This window comes from Engraulis encrasicolus, chromosome 15 (assembly GCF_034702125.1).
Source record: "Engraulis encrasicolus isolate BLACKSEA-1 chromosome 15, IST_EnEncr_1.0, whole genome shotgun sequence".
Classification (NCBI taxonomy): domain Eukaryota; kingdom Metazoa; phylum Chordata; class Actinopteri; order Clupeiformes; family Engraulidae; genus Engraulis; species Engraulis encrasicolus.
Window position 1 is genome coordinate 52,848,165 of NC_085871.1, and position 20,000 is coordinate 52,868,164.

The 20,000-nt window shown below is 45.9% G+C and overlaps 1 protein-coding gene across 1 annotated transcript in view; it reads right to left on the reverse strand.

The window, feature by feature from the left end:
• Nucleotides 1-20,000, reverse strand: part of parpbp (PARP1 binding protein) — a 40,508-nt gene that overhangs the window by 1,088 nt on the left and 19,420 nt on the right. The window contains exons 9-10 of the mRNA XM_063217813.1: nt 18,196-18,271; nt 1,218-1,479 (exon numbers count right to left, since the gene is read on the reverse strand). Of these exons, the coding sequence (XP_063073883.1) occupies nt 1,218-1,479; nt 18,196-18,271 (338 nt within the window). The remainder of the gene's footprint in view (nt 1-1,217; nt 1,480-18,195; nt 18,272-20,000) is intronic.

Genomic DNA, 20,000 nt, shown 5'->3' on the forward strand with positions numbered 1-20,000 from the left:
ATCTTTAAAAAACAAAATTTTTAGTTTTCCAACAGAGTGCCCAGTCTGGAAATTATGCTTATGAGGTGAAACGAAGCCGAAGCGGTCTTCTATGGAAAGGACAGTGGCTTTCCAATTAGGCTATCCTTCCCCGTATTCACACAACGTTGGCATATGCGTATTAAACGTTAAATCCACGCTTTGTTGGCGACTTTGTTGCATATAATTTGGCTAATCCGCATGTGCTGTTGCGATATGCCACTTCACTATTTAAATGGCTCGTGCACCGATGGTAAGCGAGCGGCAGCGAAGACGGCGTTTTTTCCGGTAGACTTGACTTTTCTTCGGTCTGGTTGAAAATTCCCCCAGCCAATGTTTTATTTGGAGCGTGTAGGCCCTGTTTGAATGAAATATCACATTGTCTTTGCTGTTTTCGTGCTGTTTTCGACTTGTAAGCAACTGTCGGGAAGGAAAGGCGCGCACACACGGGAGCGCTCGCCAGTCGAGGAAGATCTCATCCTCTCACCTAGGCTATCTGTCTTTTTTGCTACATGGCTTATCCATGCATCAACCGTAGCCCAGGTGCCACTAGAAATTAGTAGGCTATGTCCAAAACCTTGTGTGCCGACCAAAATTTGATGAAACTTTTAAACAATGTTTGGCACAGCCAGGCTTTCCATCTCATCCGCGCATATGAACAAACAAGGAGGGAGGGGCAACTTCACGTAGCCTACATTTAATCAGACACTCGGGATGGAAATGTAGTAAGCCTACATTTAGAAGTCAAAACAAAAGGTGGATAGATTGTTGTTGCCGTGAAGCACGAGGCGGTTATTGAAATCGCGCTGTGGATGATTCTGCTTAAATAGCAAGAACGTAAGTTTCCCCATTTTATATTATGTTTCTATTGTGGAAAATATCTTTTCACTCATTTACTGCACATAAGTGCCCTTAAAGACCCACCACAACCCGTCATTCTCCATAGGATAACGTGGGGAAACTCGACCCCCGACTTCGGGCCTCGGGCCGGGTTCGGTTAGATAATTCCAGTGATGTGTCGGGTAACATCGGGCTCGGGCTTTAAAAGCCACGGGCCGGGTAGGGTCGGGTTGACATTTTCAGGCCCGTTGAGAACTCTAACACGCACGCATGCACGCGCACACACGCACGCACACACACACACACACACGCACGCGCGCACTTCATTATATAAACGATACAGGCATAAGGACTGGTACCTTTATTAATCGGCTGCTCCTGCTCCTGCTCCTCGGGGTCTGTGTGGGGGTGCAAGGTGCCCGTGGTGCCCGTGGTGTGTGTGTTGCGTTTGGGCGCGGGGTGCTTGCAGGTGGGCAGTTGGCTGGTGCTGGGGAAGTCCAGAACTCTGTTGAGGGGCAGGTCATCATCACCATGACAACCATCACCCTTGCCATCACCGCTCTCGGCCTCCTCTACGTACGTACAGGCGAACTGGGAACGCAGACCAGCGCCACGCTTCACCTGAGGGGAGAGAAAAGACAACACAACACAATGCAGGCTTAGAGAACAGTGCAATACTGTGTGCGTGTGTGTGTGTGCGTGTGTGTGTGTGTGTGTGTGTGTGTGTGTGCATGCGTGTTTTAGATTGCCCTTGAACACCAAAAGTGAGTGAAAGAAATTTGTGAAACAAGAATGATTGTAGACCAGATGGTTGCGGGTTCAATCACCACCCTGACCTCTCCCTACACCTCCATCCATGGCTGAAGTGCCCTGAGCAAGGCACCTTACCCCACATTGCTCCAGGGACTGTAACCAATACCCTGTACCAAGGCACCTAACCCCACACTGCTCCAGGGACTGTAACCAATACCCTGTACCAAGGCACCTAACCCCACACTGCTCCAGAGACTGTAACCAATACCCTGTACCAAGGCACATAACCACACACTGCTCCAGGTCCTGTAACCAATGCCCTGTACCAAGGCACCTAACCACACACTGCTCCAGGCCCTGTAACCAATGCCCTGTACCAAGGCACCTAACCCCACACTGCTCCAGGGACTGTAACCAATACCCTGTATCTAAATAACAAGGCACCTAACCCCACATTGCTCCAGGGACTGTAACCAATACCCTGTCTCTAAATATCTGTAAGTTGCTTTGGATGAAAAGCATCAGGTAAGTGGAATGTAATGTGATGAATGGGGGCATTTGGCTTCAGATAACACAGCAAGTGAATGGACCGAGGAATAGAATGAGAGAAAAATGAGGAAGAGAAAAGGATGAGAGAATGGAATGGGAGAATGAATGAATGAATGAGAGGATAGTAAAAAAGAAGAGAATTAAGTAGAAGAATAAGGAAGAAGAGAAGAGGATGAGCGTGAGAAACTAATGAATGGGCTTGAGAGTGGAGCAGTGTTTGGCCTTAGATAACTCTCCTAATCATGGCTCTTTTATTTAGCCTGTAGAACTCTTAGATAACCTGATATATATGTGCGAGAATAGACTGGAGGAATGAACGAGAGAATTGACTGGAGGAATGAACGAGAGAATAGAATGGAGGAATGAACGAGAGAATAGACTGGAGGAATGAACGAGAGAATAGACTGGAGGAATGAACGAGAGAATTGACTGGAGGAATGAACGAGAGAATAGAATGGGAGAATAAGGAAGAGGTGAACAAGGTGAGCATGAGGAAAATAATGAATGGCAGCATTTGGCCTTAGATGACACAGCAAGTGAATGAACGAGAAAATAGAACGAGAGAGAAAATAGGATGAGAAAAAGAACAAGAGAATAGAATGGAAGAATGAACGAAAGAATAGAATGGGGAGAATAAAGAAGAGAAGAGGGTGAGCGTGAGAAACTAATGAATGGGCTTGAGAGTGGTGCAGTATTGGCCTTAGATAACTCTGAGAGCTATGCAGGGTGAAGTAGCATCGTCAGCAGACATTATTGAGTAAAGCAGGGTTATCGAAGTACGAGAATAGACTGGAAGAATGAACGAGAGAGAATAAACGTGAAAATAGAATGGGAGAATAAGGAAGAATAGAATTAAGATGAAGAATAAGGAAGAATAGAAAAGGATGAGCATGAGAAACTAATGAATGGGCTTGAGAGTGGAGCAGTATTGGCCTTAGATAACTCTGCTGATAGCCCTCCAATACCCCTGTAGAGCTCTTAGATAACTGATGAACTCAATGATCTACACGTGCGAGAATAGATTGAAAGAATGAACGAGACAACAGATCAGAAGAATGAACAAGATAATGGACTGGAAGAAGGATGAAGAGAATAGAATGGAATAGGACCCCCCCCATACTCAAATAGCGGCCCGCGGGGCATCTATTTTTGGCCCTCGAATAATAATTGGTGTGTGACCAATTTTTTTTTTTTTTGGGTCCGATCGCACTGTCGGATCTTATTTTGAAATCGCGCCACAGACGCTATGAAGAAGCGTGCCTTGCCCCGCCCCCTCAGGCAGTTTCTCTCCCTGTTTGTCAGTCAGTCACTGTTAGTCTAGGCGTTATTTCATGGACACGGAAATGTTGAGTACCCTAAAGTTTTATTGCAGAAATATCATCTATGGGCCTAATGGATAGAATTTAGCTTGGTTGCCCAAAGTTGCACTTTGAGCAATTTGCATAATTAGCATAAATATATTGTTAAGATAAGACTACTACAGGTGAATAGGCTAAAAAATTAAAATAATAGGTATCACCATGAAACTTTCTCAGTTGATTACTGATGATGAGAGAAGAAAAAAATGTATTGGATGTTTTTTGTATTTTTATGTTTAGATATGCAAATGAGGGCATACATTATCAATTATGCGCTAATTTGCATACGCACCAAATCACTTTCATAAGGTGAACTCTGACTCAAAATAACTTTTATGTGGGTAAAATATGTATATTTGAGTGTTGGTGGTGAAAACCTTCTGAGGCAGTGGTTCTCAAAGTGGGGCCTGGGACCCCTGGAGGGCTGCCAGGGGCCCTACGGCAGGCTGGCAGGAAAAATATGGCAAAATAAGATGAATAGCCTAATAAATTGAATAACTAAAGTAAGCCAAAATAAACCAAAAATAAGCTGAACTATCCTAGTGGAATAATTGTCTTCCTTACAATGTTTATATACTATGCTGTTTGTAGTACTTGAATGGGTTTAGGAATGCACCAATTTCATCGAGTTATGAAACCGGGTGCACAGAAAAAATATTGTGGCACGGGTGCTGCACGGCCCATGTTAAGGGAGCCTTGGCTGGAATCTGGCAGTATATGGGGGGCCTTGGCTGGAATCTAGCGGTATATGGGGAGCCTTGTCATGGTAAAGTTTGGGAACCCCTTCTATGAGGAACCTGGTCAAGAGGGAGTTTTGACCTGGATACATGCCCTGATATATAGGCCTATACATATAGGATATTTATTTATTACATACAGCGTGTAGCACACACATACATTCAGTGTAGCAGAACTATATACAGTATGCCTGTGTACACAAACACAAAATAACTATACAAGAGAAATTTACTGGTCTGAGGAAAGGCTTTAAGGCCTAAAATAGCACATACGTTTTTGGAACAAAATATGATTGTAGCAGACTTTCACTATACAACATGCAGAATAACTACAGTATGCACACACACACACACACACACACACACACACACACACACACACACACACACACACACACACACACACACACACACACACACAAACACAAACACAAACACAAACACAAACACAAACACACACACAAACACACACACACACACACACACACACACACACACACACACACACACACACACACACACACACACACACACACACACACACACACACACACACGGGTGACTCTAAACAACTCTCCATTGACCTTAACAGTGACAAAAGTTATCTGGAGGTTTATGTCACCTTCATATGGTAAACCCATGGCTCCAAATGTATTTTTCTGTGGGTAAACCATATGTACTTGGTGGTTGAGTGACCTTTTGAGGGACCTGGTCAAGAGGTAGTGTTGACCTAGATGAATGAATTAAATGTTCCATGCCAAACAGCCTTACGTGCATACACATACAGCACAGTGAACAAATCCAAAAGAGCCAACATCACACAAAATAACATGCGCATTAGGCCAGTGATTGCTGCAGGATACACATGTGATGAAGAAAATACCGTGAAAGTATGGGGATGGTGAAGGCTATGTGTTTTTTTCTAAATATGTGTGTGTGCATATACAGTGGTATACAATAGTTGAATGATTGGGCACCCCTTTTGAAAAATATTATTGGTTTGTCTGTTGATAGTTTGTTAAAGCAATTTTGTGTTAGCATTTTGTTAAATGTGTGTGTGTGTGTGTGTGTGTGTGTGTGTGTGTGTGTGTGTGTGTGTGTGTGTGTGTGTGTGTGTGTGTGTGTGTGTGTGTGTGTGTGTGTGTGTGTGTGTGTGTGTTTTGTGTGTGTGTGTGTGTGTGTACTGTAGGCGTAGTTATTCTGCATGTTGTATAGTGAAAGTCTGCTACAATCATATTTTGTTCCAAAAACATATACAGTATGTGCTATTTTAGGCCTTAAAGCCTTTCCTCAGACCAGCAAATGTCTCTTGTATAGTTATTTTGTGTTTGTGTACATAGGCATACTCTACTGTATATAGTTCTGCTACACTGAATGTATGTGTGTGCTTTATACATGCGGTATGTAATAAATAGCCTATATGTAGGCCTATACAGTATATTGCACAGGGCATATATACAGGTAAAAACTCCCTCTTGAACAGATTCCTCAGAAGGTTTTCACCATCTTAACACTCAAATATACATATTTTACCCACATAAAAGTTATTTTGAGCCAGAGTTCACCTTATGAAAGTGATTGGTGCTTATGCAAATTAGCGCATAATTGATAATGTATACCCTCATTTGCATATCTAAACATCAAAATACAAAAAACATCCAATACATTTTTTTCTTCTCTCATCATCAGTAATCAACTGAGAAAGTTTCATGGTGATACCTATTATTTAATTTTTTTAGCAGTCTTATAGTAGTAGTCTTATCTTAACAATGTATATAAGCTAATTATGCAAATTGCTCAAAGTGCAACTTTGGGCAACCAAGCTAAATTCTATCCATTAGGCCCATAGATATTTCTGCAATAAAACTTAATGTACTCAACATTTCTGGGTTACACAATTGGGCATATGGAGATCACGACTAGACTATGTGCAGGCTCCGGACAGAAGCACCTACGACGGTGGCATTAGAGGTTGTGAGGTAGACTACAAGGAAAGGACTGTTTCAGAGCCTGTAAATAAATTATTCACAAAGTTCTCTATGCCTCGTTTTTGAAAGTAATGGTCCACATTTGATTGCAAACAGTGTGTTAGGACTTCGAATTGGTTTAGCAGTAGCTGTAGCTAGTTGCTAACACAAATGAAGGCAAACTGTGTTTGAGCTCTGCTGGCAGCTAACTATTGGTAGCCTATTAAAAACGAATTGCTTAATAAACTTTTCACACTTTTAAACAGTCCCCAAATAGTTCGTTTGGAATGCTAAGACCCTCATAAGACTGCAAACAAAGTTATGAGCAACTTGACAATTTATTATTGGCTTTTGCATTTAATCAACATTGCATCAAATGTGCGATTTTCTTGTTGACAAAACCTGGTGTTCTCCTATCTATGTGTCCTCTTTGTTGGGTCCATTATTGCAACTGATTCTCATTATGCATGTGAGAGCTGCATAAACAAAGTCATAATAATCAACATGTGTTTGAAAAGTGTTATCTTCAGGCTTATTGGTTTTCTCACTAAGAAATAAATCTTTATGAATGTAGTCTGCAAATATAGGCTAACAGATAATCATGTCATTTAAATTTTTTTACTAAAGGGTGGGTGGCAATGAGAGCAAGACAGGCACCTCACCCCATATCCTGTCACTGGAAACTAAATATCTGCTGTGGGTGTGAGTGTGTGTGTATTGTGCTTACAAAGGACTTAGCATTTTTTTTTTTTAATGTTTTTTTGGGGGGGTGGGGGGGGGGGGTGCGGGATCGTGTCGGCCCGGCCCGGCCCTTTAGTGGGAGGAATTTTGAAAAACTGGCCCTCAGGGATTTTTAATTGAGTACCCCTGGAATAGGAGAATAAGGAAGAGGAGAAAAGGATGAGTATTTGGCCTCAGATGACACAGTAAGTGTGTGTGTGTGTGTGTGTGTGTGTGTGTGTGTGTGTGTGTGTGTGTGTGTGTGTGTGTGTGTGTGTGTGTGTGTGTGTGTGTGTGTGTGTGTGTGTGTGTGAGAGAGAGAGAGCGGGAGAGATGTATTGTAGCAATTAGCTGTTTGGGAGGAGTGAGAGAGGCATGGGGGAGGGGGTTGTATTTATTTATCTGTCATTTTATGTATTTATTTTGTTCTTAACACATTGAGTACCGACGACGTAATAATGCGTTTTTCACGCCCATGCGTTGTATACCAAAACGTAAAAATGCGTTTTTGCATTTAAATATCATATTTTGAATCTACACCCTTCAATGGACAATATATGTGATTTTGGTAGCTCTGTGATGGACATAAATGACAACATTTGCAGTCCAAAGTTGTTTGATTGTTATGATGTTTGAGTGTTATGATTTGGATATTTTAATTTAACTTACCAAGATGTCTGGATGCCAACCCATGTCGCCTATCGCGCTGCCTGCATTGATTTCCCTAGTACGGTCACTGTAGCATGTGTTGTCTCTGACTTCACGCAATAGGTAAACACCATTGTATAGTGCCTGGAGTATCTTGAACTTTCTGGACTTGCTAGATCTTTACCAGATCCTTGGATCCAAATGGCACCCGATATGTGATTGCAGTAATGCGCTCCGATTTGGACGTTTGATCGCCAAAAAGATAAGTTTCTGTGTCTTCCTGTATGTGAGAAGCCAGAAGCTAGCAGCTACATATCATGATTCCCCGATTGTCGCTCCCAACGCAGGACGCTCCCCTGTCGGCTCGCTCCCACTAGCCAGACTATCGATCCGGGTGGGACTACACGTCCGGGAGTGATAGAAACACCTGGGACTACACGTCAGGGAGCGATCTCAGTTGGGAGTGTCCATCTGCCACCGCAAATGATTCGGATCGGATGGGCTAGGCTACATCTAAGCATCATATCATTTGGATTTGTTGTCAATGTTGGGCTATTATTTCGGGAGTCATCGGGAGCTATTTTAGCAAATGTCTCACCCTCTGCATGTGTGCAAAGAGTTTGTGATCAGTCCACGTGAAAAACGGGGATTTCAAAGGGCATCGATTGCTGGTGTCCTAGTGTGACAGAGCAGGAGGTGAGCTGCCGTATTCGTGAATCGTGCTATGTTGTTGTTTCCCTAGTAGCCTACGATCGGTAGCGTGTATTGTGTCTGACTTCACGCAATAGGTAAACACTGAGACCATTGTATATCGTGCCAGGAGTATCTTGAACTTTCTGGGCTTGCTACCTAGACCTTTACCAGCTCCTTGGATCAAAATGGCACCCGAATTGTAATTGGAGTAATGCGCTCCGATTTAGAAGTTTGATCGCCAACCAGATAAGTTTATTTGATTATTCACCCCTATGTTGAACTGTCTTCCTGTATGTGAAAAGCCAGAAGCTAGCATAGATGGCTACATATGGATCGGATGGGCTACATCTAAGCATCATATCATTGGGATTTGTTGTCAATGTTGGGCTATTATTTCGGGAGTCATCGGGAACTATTTTAGCAAATGTCCGACCTTCTGCATGTGTGCAAAGAGCTTGTGTTCAGTCTGTGTGAAAAACGTGGATTTCGAAGGGCATTGATTGCCGGTGTCGTAGTGGTTTAGAGCAGGAGGTGTGTCTTGACGTGCAGGAAGATGTGTCAGAGCTAACCTTGCACCAAATTGTGATTAAAACCAACTCATCCCCTTTCAAACTCGTCACATTCTGAAGAAGCGCACCCTTCACAAAAACCTCAATATCTCCGATTGTAGCTGAATTCCATGGATACCCACTTCGGTTTAGCGTGGGTTTACTCGGCAATAAAAGCTCGTAGAGACACACAGTTTTCACCTACTAAGAGGGCAGCGTCTCCACTTTCAAACGAGTCATAACATATTTCAGTGGCCCTATCACATAATAAGCTGTGAGTCTACAAAAAAACGTAAAAAAGGGCTTAGAACGCTGGTATTCTACGACATAATTCCGTGAGCACCGCCGGTATTCAATGTGTTAAGTCCTGTCTACCTTTGTATAGCACCCTGACCACTTGAATTTCCCTTTTTGGGATAATAAAGTTTACTGTGACTCAGTAAGTGAATGAACGAGAAAATAGAATGAGAGAGAAAATAGGATGAGAAAAAGAACAAGAGAATAAAGAAGAGAAGAGGATGAGCGTGAGAAACTAATGAATGGGCTTGAGAGTGTTGCAGTATTGGCCTTAGATAACTCTCCTGATGATCGCTCTTATTTACCCTGCAGAGCTCTTAGATAACTGATGAACTCAATGATCTACACGTGCGAGAATAGATTGAAAGAATGAACGAGAGAATAGACTGGGAGAAGGAAGAAGAGAATAGAATAGAATAGGAGAATAAGCAAGAGGTGAAAAGGATGAGCGTGAGAAACTAATGAATGGGCTTGAGAGTGGTGCAGTATTGGCCTTAGATAACTCTCCTGATCATGGCTCTTTTATTTAGCCTGTAGAACACTTAGATAACCTGATATATACGTACGAGAATAGACTGGAGGAATGAACGAGAGAATAAAACGGGAGAATAAAGAAGAGAAGAGGATGAGCGTGAGAAACTAATGAATGGGCTTGAGAGTGGTGCAGTGTTTGGCCTTAGATAACTCTGCTGATAGCCCTCCAATACTTCTGTAGAGCTCTTAGATAACTGATGAGCTCATACGATGCCTGGTCTACTCAGATGCACACACACACACGGATCAGAGGTGTGTGTGTGTGTGTGTGTGATGCCTGGATCTCAGATTCAGGAGCTGAGCATCACTGAGTACATCTGACTTTTAATGCTGAGATCAGCAACACACACACACGCTCTCATGGATCAGAGGGTGTGTGTGTGTATAAGAAGGGAATATACACTGGCTTTAGGGCTTTTACACACAGTCCTTTTTAACAAGCGGCCAAAGATCTTAAGGGTGTGGATCCGGTGTGTGTGTGTGTGTGTGTGTGTGTGTGTGTGTGTGTGTGTGTGTGTGAGAGAGAGAGAGACAGAGAATGAGAGAGTGTGTGTATGTGTGTGTGAGTCTCTAGTAGATATTACGAATCCCTCGACCCCACCCCTGTGTGAACGTGTGTCTGTATATGCAAGTGTACATCTATCTGTGTGTGTGTGTGTGTGTGTGTGTGTGTGTGTGTGTGTGTGTGTGTGTGTGTGTGTGTATCTGCTTTGATGTGAGTGCTGATGTGGATTATCAAGCTCATCTGAACTGAGCTGAGGTGGCCACCTCAGGGAGGAGTGTGTGAGTGTGTGAGTGAGTGAGTGTGTGTGTGTGTGTGTGTGTGTGTGGGTGAGTGTGTGTGGGTGAGTGTGTGAGTGGGTGAGTGTGTGTGTGTGCAGGTGAGTGTGCGAGTGGATGGGTGTGGGTGTGTGAGAGTCTTGGCCTAAGGGCACAGTAGAAAGAGTGAGTGTGCGTGTGCGTGTGCGTGTGTGTGTGTGTGTGTGCGTACAGTATGTGTGTGTGTGTGTGTGTGCGTACAGTGTGTGTGTGTGTGTGTGTGTGTGTGTGTGTGTGTGTGTGTGTGTGTGTGTGTGTGTGTGTGTGTGTGTGTGTGTGTGTGTGTGTGTGTGCGTGTGTGTGCTGGCTTAAGGGCACAGTAGGAGGTGTAGAATCGCTGAGAGAGAATAACTACATCAGCCTGTACAGTAGAGCAGGGGTGTGTGTGTGTGTGTGTGTGTGTGTGTGTGTGTGTGTGTGTGTGTGTGTGTGTGTTCACATGTTGCTGTGTGTGTGTGTAGGGCAGGGGAGGATCAAAGTGTGAGTCGGGTGTTTCAAAGGCTCCTCACAGGAACACCTAAAACAACAATACACACACACACACACACAATTCTTGACCCGCACACACACACACACACACCTCACTTGCTCAGCAACACACACGCATGCTCACGCAGGCAGGCAGGCAGGCAGGCAGGCAGGCAGGCAGGCAGGCAGGCAGGCAGGCAGGCGCACACACACACACACACACACACACACACACACACACACACACACACACACACACACACACACACACACACACACACACACACACACACACACACACACACACACACACACACACACACACACACACACACACACACACACACACACACACACACACACAGGGAATTTTCAGGTTCTACAGCAGCACACACGCAGACTCAACGTCTGCACTTAGGGCTGCAGGATATCAGAAGAAAAAACGACAATACCTCAATAACGATATTAAAACGATATTTAGAAAGTGTTTTTCTTGTCACTAATTTGTCGGTCTGTGTGGGGGGGCGCGGCTTTGGTCATGGCGGGCTACTCGTGCATTTTTTGACATTCAACTAGTGACTTGACAACACAGAACATGTTTTACTTGTTATCGCTAATTAAGTCATTTTCGCGATTCACATATCGCCACTCTTGAGATCGCGATTTCGATACATTTTCGATATATTGTGCAGCCCTAGTGTGTGTGTGTGTGTGTGCAGGCAGCCCTACTTGCAATCCCAATAGAGAGCTGGAATGACACGGCAAGCTGCAGACACGCACGCACGCACGCACGCACACACAGACACACACAGACACGCACGCACGCACACACACACGCGCGCGCGCGCGCGCGGCTGGGCTAGGGCCAGGTATTGATGTTGATGTTCTGTGTCAGGAAGTCGTCTGGCGGGCGGAAGAGAAGAGAAGAGAGGAGAAGAGGACGTCAATAACGAGAGAAGAGAAGAGAAGAGGAGAAGAGAAGAGAAGAGAGGAGAAGAGGACGTCAATAACGAGAGGAGAGGAGAGAAGAGAGGAGAAGAGAAGAGGACGTCAATAACGAGAGGAGAGGAGAGAGGAGGAGAGGAGAGAGGAGAAGAGAAGAGGACGTCAATAACGAGAGGAGAGGAGAGGGGGATAGAGGAGAGGAGAAGAGAAGAGAGGAGAAGAGGACGTCAATAACGAGAGGAGAAAGCCAGTGGAGGAAGAGGAGAGGAGAGGAGAGGGGGATAGAGGAGAGGAGACAGCCAGTGGAGGAAGAGGAGAGGAGGATAGAGGAGAGGAGAGGAGAGAGGGAGATAGAGGAGAGGATAGGAGAGAGGGAGAGAGGAGAGGAGGATAGAGAAGAGAGGAGAAGAACACGTCAATAACGAGAGGAGACAGCCAGTGGAGGAATAGGAGAGGAGAGGGGGATAGAGGAGAGGAGAGGAGAGGAGAGGGGAGGGGGATAGAGGAGGAGAGAGGGATAGAGGAGAGGAGAGGAGAGGGGGATAGAGGAAAGAGGAGAGGAGAGGAGAGGAGAGAGGGATAGAGGAGAGGGGGATAGAGGAAAGAGGAGAGGAGACAGGGAACGTCCTGATATCACCCCCATAGAGATAGATAGATAGATAGATAGATAGATAGATAGAGAGAGAGAGAGAGAGAGAGAGAGAGAGAGAGAGAGAGAGAGAGAGAGAGAGAAAAAATAGAGAGAGAGAGAGTGAGAGAGTGAGAGAGAGACAGAGAGAGAAGAGGAGAGAAGAAGGGAGGAGAGGAGATGAAGAGAAGAGAGAAGAGAAGAAGGGAGGAGATGACGAGAAGAGAGAAGAGAGAAGAGAGAAAGGAGCCAGGGAACGTCCTGATATCAGCACCATAGACAGAGAGGTCAGGAGGTGCATGATGACAAGATAGAACACTATGGACCTGGTGACCGAGAGAGAGAGAGCGAGAGAGCGAGAGAGAGAGAGGGGGGGGGAGATAGAGATAGAGAGAAGACAGGAGAGTGTGCGCGCGCGGGAGAGAGAGCGAGCGAGAGCGAGAGAGAAAGAGAGAGAGAGCGAGAGAGAAAGACCGACCGGAGAGAGAGAGAGAGAGAGAAAGACCGACCGGAGAGAGAGAACGAGAGAGAGAGAGGAGGAGGAGGAATATAATCTGACTTTGCGATAGCTGACACTGACGGCATTCCAAACACATCAGGTGAACACATCAGGTGATCACGGTTACTCTCCAAGACTGCGACCGGGGCACACACACGCACGCAGGCACGCACGCACAAGTTGGCCTGTGGATTTGCAAAAGTGTGTGTAGATTAAAGTTGCACTGTGCAGGATTGTGGCCACTGGCCAGAGTATTGCAACTATGCTGCTCCTTGAAAATGTGCTGCCTACAATATTGCCAAATTGGATCTTTCAGGTATATTTATTTACTCAGTAAAGAGCTAATATTTACTAAAATGACCAAAGTACAGAAAGTTTTGTAGGTAACAACACAGCCCTTATAGAACAGCCTTGCCACTTGCTATTAAGCCCCATGGTACCGGCTTTTTTGGCTGTAGTTTCAATGAGTTCTCCACTAGTCGCGCTTCGGAGACCAGAATGAATGGGACCCAATGGAGCTAGATGCTAAAAATCTTAATTTTCAACAAGGTCTCTTCAACAGGGCTCAGATTTGAATGTTGTTCTCGCGTTATAGCTAATTAGCATAATATTTGTGGAAGTTCAACTACAAACTGTTGCTCAAGTCGTTAAAATCGCTTATCTTTTTCCAAATCGCTTCTGTCGCCAGATCCTGCATGCAAAGTCAATTATTTCCGTCGCGTGTGTCGCTGCATCTGGTGTATTTGCGCCATTAGTATGCATGTAGTTCAGAACGCAACTGGTGTGGGAACGAGCACGATACGTCCTGAAAACAGTAGTTCTATTTGTGAACGCTGCTCTGTCCTGTTCCAATAGTCTGACTGGTACTCCATATTCCAATTCTATATTCCACTCTGAATACACTCAAAGAGGATGCTGATGTCAGCGGTATGAAAGCACAGACCTGCACGCACGCACGCACGCACGCACGCACGCACGCACACACTCCATTCAGACGTTCTGCAGACAGGAACAGGAAACGATAATACACCAAGATCAGCCCCCTCCTCCCTCCCCTGTCTCTCTCCTCCCTCCCCTGTCTCTCTCCTCCCTCCCCTGTCCCCCTCCTCCCTCCCCTGTCTCCCTCCTCCCTCCCCTGTCTCCCTCCTCCCTCCCCTGTCCCCCTCCTCCCTCCCCTGTCTCCCTCCTCCCTCCCCTGTCCCCCTCCTCCCTCCCCTGTCTCCCTCCTCCCTCCCCTGTCTCCCTCCTCCCTCCCCTGTCTCTCTCCTCCACTCCCATCTAACCCTCCACCCCTCCCACTTTCCTCCCCTCTCTCCAACATCCAACACTCCCCCTCTCTCATCTCCTCTATCCCTCTGCTCTCCTCTCCTCTCCCCCGTCTTTTCTCCCCTACCCCTCCACTCCTCCCCTCCCACCATCTTCCCCCCTCCACTCCAACCCCGCTCCTCCTCCTCCTCCTCCTCCTCTTCTCTCTCAGGTTTCTGTAGTTCCGTACGCTTCCTGACGGTGAAACCGATGCCTTCACAGGATGCAGACGAGGGCTCTAGAGAGAGAGAGAGAGAGAGAGAGAGAGAGAGAGAAAGAGAGAGCGAGAGAGTGAGAGTAAGACAGAGAGAGAGAGAGAGAAAGAGAGAGCGAGAGAGTGAGAGAAAGACAGAGAGAGAGGGAGAGCGAGAGAGACCGGGCTCTGAAAGAGAGCTGTACTCTACTCTATTGGGCCAGTGTGGTGAGAGATGCTTTGAGGGAGATGAGACAGATGTACTCTACTGGGCCTCACAGAGCTACTTCTCCTTACGCACGCACGCACGCACGCACGCACGCACGCACGCGCTTCCTCTCCTTCTGACAATTTTCTCTCAGACACGGGACACAGACCTTCCTAAAACAGCAGGTAGAGCAGCGTTCTCCATAGCAGCGGGGTTTACAGAATCCTTTATTTAAATTTCTCTCCTTCATCCTCTGCTTTTCTGGCTACAGGACCAGTGTTGTCAGATTGGGCATTTCCCGCCCAATTGAGCTGATTAAAATGGCCGTGTGCGGGAAAAAATGGACTTTAGAGAGAGAAAAAAAACACACACCCAATTTTTGGCCACAGAAATCAATAGAATTGGGCGGGATTTAGTGCTTCCAGACGGTTCTTATGTTAGTTATTTTTTTTTTATTATTCATTCACTGCCAGTGTGGAGGTGATCACAGGTGAACAGGACTGAGGTAGACTCTGCAATGCTGACCGAGTGTGTGTGTGTGTGTGTGTGTGTGTGTGTGTGTGCGTGTGTATCAGACGCTATTAAGTGTGTGTGAGACACTGTTCAAAGCTACTAAGGCTGTGTGTGTGTGACGCTACGGTAAGCTACTGAGACATCTGCTCCTGCAATCACCTGAATGGGCCCACCAGCACTCAATGAAGTTAACACACACACACGAGAGAGAGAGAGAGAGAGAGAGAGAGAGAGAGAGAGAGAGAGAGAGAGAGAGAGAGAGAGAGAGAGAGAGAGAGAGAGAGAGAGAGAGAGAGAGAGAGAGAGAGAGAGAGAGAAAGAAAGAAAGAAAGAGAGAAGTGAACCGCTGAACCTTCAATACGCCTTATGTGTTTTTTTCCCCTTCTCCACAACGTCTTCATTTCGATTACGTCACACCAGATCCTGGGATCCTGATTGGCCACTCCAGATCCTGAGATCCTGATTGGCCACACCAGATCCTGTGATCCTGATTGGTGCCAGTGCTTTTCCAGACCCTCACGAGAGCTCACCAAGCGGAAATACACACACAAAGGTCTGACGAGGGTCTGGCCACTAACCTGTGTGTGTGTGTGTGTGTGTGTGTGTGTGTGTGTGTGTGTGTGTGTGTGTGTGTGTGTGTGTGTGTCTCCAATACGAGACTGCCATCAGATTCCATACTCACACACACTCACACACACCCACCCACAGACTCACAAAGACCCAAGAACACACCCACAAGGAGACACCAACCATTCCAAACACACACACACACTATTTGCCGGAAACTAGGGGAGAGAGAGAGAGCGAGCAAGAGCGAGCGAGCGAGAGCGCGAGAGAGAGAGAGCGCGAGAGAGGGAGAGCGCGAGAGAGGGAGAGCGCGAGAGAGCGAGAGAGCGCGAGCTAGTGTTCTAGGCCCCCTGCTGTGTTCTGGGTTCGAGACAGGCAGACTGGTGACAGGACAAGGAAACCAAACCTCACTCCTGGCAGTGGATGGGCAGTGTGTGTGTGTATAGATCACACAGGAACACGGTGTACTTGTGTGTGTGTGTGTGCACGTGCATATAGCATAGGAGAACATGATCTATTAGTGTGTGTGTGTATAGATCACACAGGAACACGGTGTACGTGTGTGTGTGTGTGTGTGTGTGTGTGTGTGTGTGTGTGTGTGTGTGTGTGTGTGTGTGTGTACGTGCATACAGCATAGGAGAACATGATGTATTAGTGTGTGTGTGTGTGTGTGTGTGTGTGTGTGTGTGTGTGTGTGTGTGTGTGTGTGTGTGTGTGTGTGTGTGTGTGTGTGTGTGTGTGTGTGTGTGGCACAGTAGAACATGGTGTACTTGTGAGTGGAGAAGGCAGAAGCAGAAGCCAAAACACAGCATGACTAACTTAGAGGCACACACACACACGCACACACGCACGCACACACACACGACGGCATCAGTGAATCCCTCATCCCCACTGCCATAGGTCACAGAGGCAAATGTGTGCACGTGCGTGTGTGTGTGTGTAGATGTGTGTGTGTGTGTGCACGTGCGTGTGTGTGTGTGTGTAGATGTGTGAGTGTGTGTGTGTGTGTGTGTAGGTGTGCATGTAGGTGTGTGTGTGTGTAGGTGTGTGTGTGTAGGTGTGCATGTAGGTGTGTGTGTGTGTGTGTGTGTGTGTGTGTGTGTGTGTAGGTGTGTGTGTGTAGATATGTGTAGGTGTGTGTGTGTGCGCGTGTAGGTTAGAGGTGCTCCGATCACCATTTTTTGGCCCGATCACCGATACCGATCACCAAAAATCTTTATCTGCCGATCACCGATCATAGCCGATCACAGAAATTATTTCCTATTTTTTTAATAGCCTATTAATTATCCTTATTGAATACCAATTCTGCCCATAAACCAATCAATTTTAATTAGCATATGTCGCTTTCACAATGTAGGCCTATTATCAGGCTATTATTATTATTATTATTATTATTATCTTTCAGGTCTTTCAGACTAGTGTTGGTAATATAGCCTACAAGTAAGTCTACAGTATTAATCAATTTATAAGTTATTGCATATAATTACTAAATTATTTAAGATTGAATTGAAACTGAAACATTACTTCAAATAGTCTTCTACATACGAGAAAAAACCCTGTCGCTTTAAATGAGCAGCCTCGTGAGGAGAGCCCCTCCCCTCTCTGTCACAGTGGCTAACTGGCGAGGAGTAGTCAATCGCAAATTACATTGTAACTGAAACACGTGAGATTCTAAACAAGAAAAAAAAACTTCACTTGAAAGAACAGGCAACACGCACAACACAGCGTGTCTGCGAGGAAAGCTCTTTCTCTGTAACACTGTCATAGATTGTAGAATTCCCTGCACAGACTCATTGAGTTTCACCGTCCACTCTCCCTCTGTTGCTGTTTGGTGTTGCAGCGACTACAAACTAATGAACTGGCTGTCAATTAGGCTACAACTTTAAAAACAATACCGTTGATGTTTGTTTTGGAAACGTTTAGTTGTTGCGTGCTGACTGACAACTTCCATACAGGCTGTAACTCAAAATAGCGAACATGGCGAGACTGACACGTCATTCGCAAATTACAAGCATCATGTAGGCTAAACGGCGCATGGATCGGAAAATCAGATCATTGTTGGTGCAGATATGATTATAAATGGTGAAAATCAAGGAGGGAATTCCGAAAAGTTACAGACAAGCAAATAAGTCTTCTTTTGGTGCAGCAGCTGTGCAGAGCCAGCACCTAGGCATGCAGCGCCAGGTGTAAAGGCAAAATGGTTGCGTGAGGAATTTAATATCTCTGGATCGGTTTTTTGATCGGCATGTTTTTCCGATCACCGATCAGGCTATTTTTGGCCATTATCGGCCGATCATGATCGGCTGCCGAGCAATCGGAGCACCTCTAGTGCAGGTGTGCGTGTGTGTGTGCCCGTGTGTGTGCGGTGTGTAGGTGTGTGTGTCTGACCTTGTCCTTGGTCTGTGCTGCCTGCACTCGGCTGCGTAGCGGCTTTGGGGACTCTCCTGTCACCACCTCTGGGGATCTGAAGAACACACACACATGTAGCAAGAGAGAGAGTAAGTGTGTGTGTGTGTGTGTGTGTGTGTGTGTGTGTGTGCGTAGTGGCTTTGGAGACTCTCCTGTCACCACCTCTGGGGATCTGAAGAACACACACACATGTAGCAAGAGAGAGAGTAAGTGTGTGTGTGTGTGTGTGTGTGTGTGTGTGTGTGTGTGTGTGTGTGTGTGTGTGTGTGTGTGTGTGTGTAGTGGCTTTGGAGACTCTCCTGTCACCACCTCTGGGGATCTGAAACACACACACATGTAGCAAGAGAGAGTGTAAGTGTGTGTGTGTGTGTGTGTGTGGTGGCTTTGGGGACTCTCCTGTCACCACCTCTGGGGATCTGAAACAGCACACACACACACACATGTAGAGAGAGAAAGTAAAGGGCTCTGCATACTTCACGTGCGCACTTTGGCGCGTGTGGCGCGAGAACCATTAATGACGTCATCACTCGGGACAGACTATTCATACTTCAAAAGCGCTTTCGCTCGCATTGTCGGAAGTGCCCTCTGCTGTTCATGAGAGAAACGGCAGTATTTTTCGCAACTCGCAGCGTGAGTTCTACGGATGTATAAAATAGAAAGCCAAACACGGCTGCTGTAGGGCTACTGAACGTCTGACTTGTGACTTACCACATTGAAACATATATTTTTTTGTTGTAGCCTACATTGCTCTACATGTGAGAGCATTGTTCTGGCGGCAGAATTTATAAATAGATCGCCGAACACAACGTGCTTCTGAACAAAGTAAACAATTGTTTCACTGAACAACATTTAAGAGAGAAGATAAAATAACTCTCTAGGACATTTTATTATCCTCAAAATGATACAGGATCCATTCTGTAGTAGCCTACAGTAGTTGTAGCCTCTCTTCGCAACTCCTGCTTTGTCTGCCTACCTGCGTGGTCGCTGGTGGCGCACGACAAGTTAAAAAAAATGTGGGGTGCACGACGTCGCGCCACGGCAGCTCGCGCCACGGCGTGTGACGTCATTTTGGGTCACGTGACGGCGCGAGTGAAGTATGAAGGAGGGTAGCGCCAGTCACGACAAGTATGAATCCACCTTAAGTGTGTGTGTGTGCGGTGGATGTGTGTGTGCGTGTTGCGGCTTTGGAGACTCCCGTCACCACCTCTGGAGACCTGAAGAAGACACACACACATGGACAGTGTAAGAGTGTGTGTGTGTGTGTGTGTGTGTGTGTGTGTGTGTGTGTGTGTGTGTGTGTGTGTGTGTGTGTGTATATATCGGCTTTGGGGACTCCCTTGTCACCACCTCTGGAGACCTGAAAAGACATTATATTAGATACACAGTCTATTAGATACATAGGCTGTCTGCGAGTGTGTGTGTGTGTGTAGCTGCTTTTGAGAGACTCTTCATCTTGCCTGATTATGATCGACTTTCAAATCTCTGTGTTCGAGACTTGGGAAACGTTGTGCAAAAGGTCCGACCAAGTGGCATGGTTGACCCGCCTATCTCGGTTTGCTACTGGTTAGTAAGAGAGAGAGTAGTGCAAGTGTGTAAGTGTGTAAGTGTGTGTAAGTGTGTGTGTGTAAGTATGTGTGTGTAAGTGTGTGTGTGTAAGTGTGTGTGTGTGTGTGTGTGTAAGTGTGTGTGTGTGTAAGTGTGTGTGTGTGTAAGTGTGTGTGTGTGTAAGTGTGTGTGTGTGTAAGTGTGTGTGTGTGTGTGTAAGTGTGTGTGTGTGTGTGTAA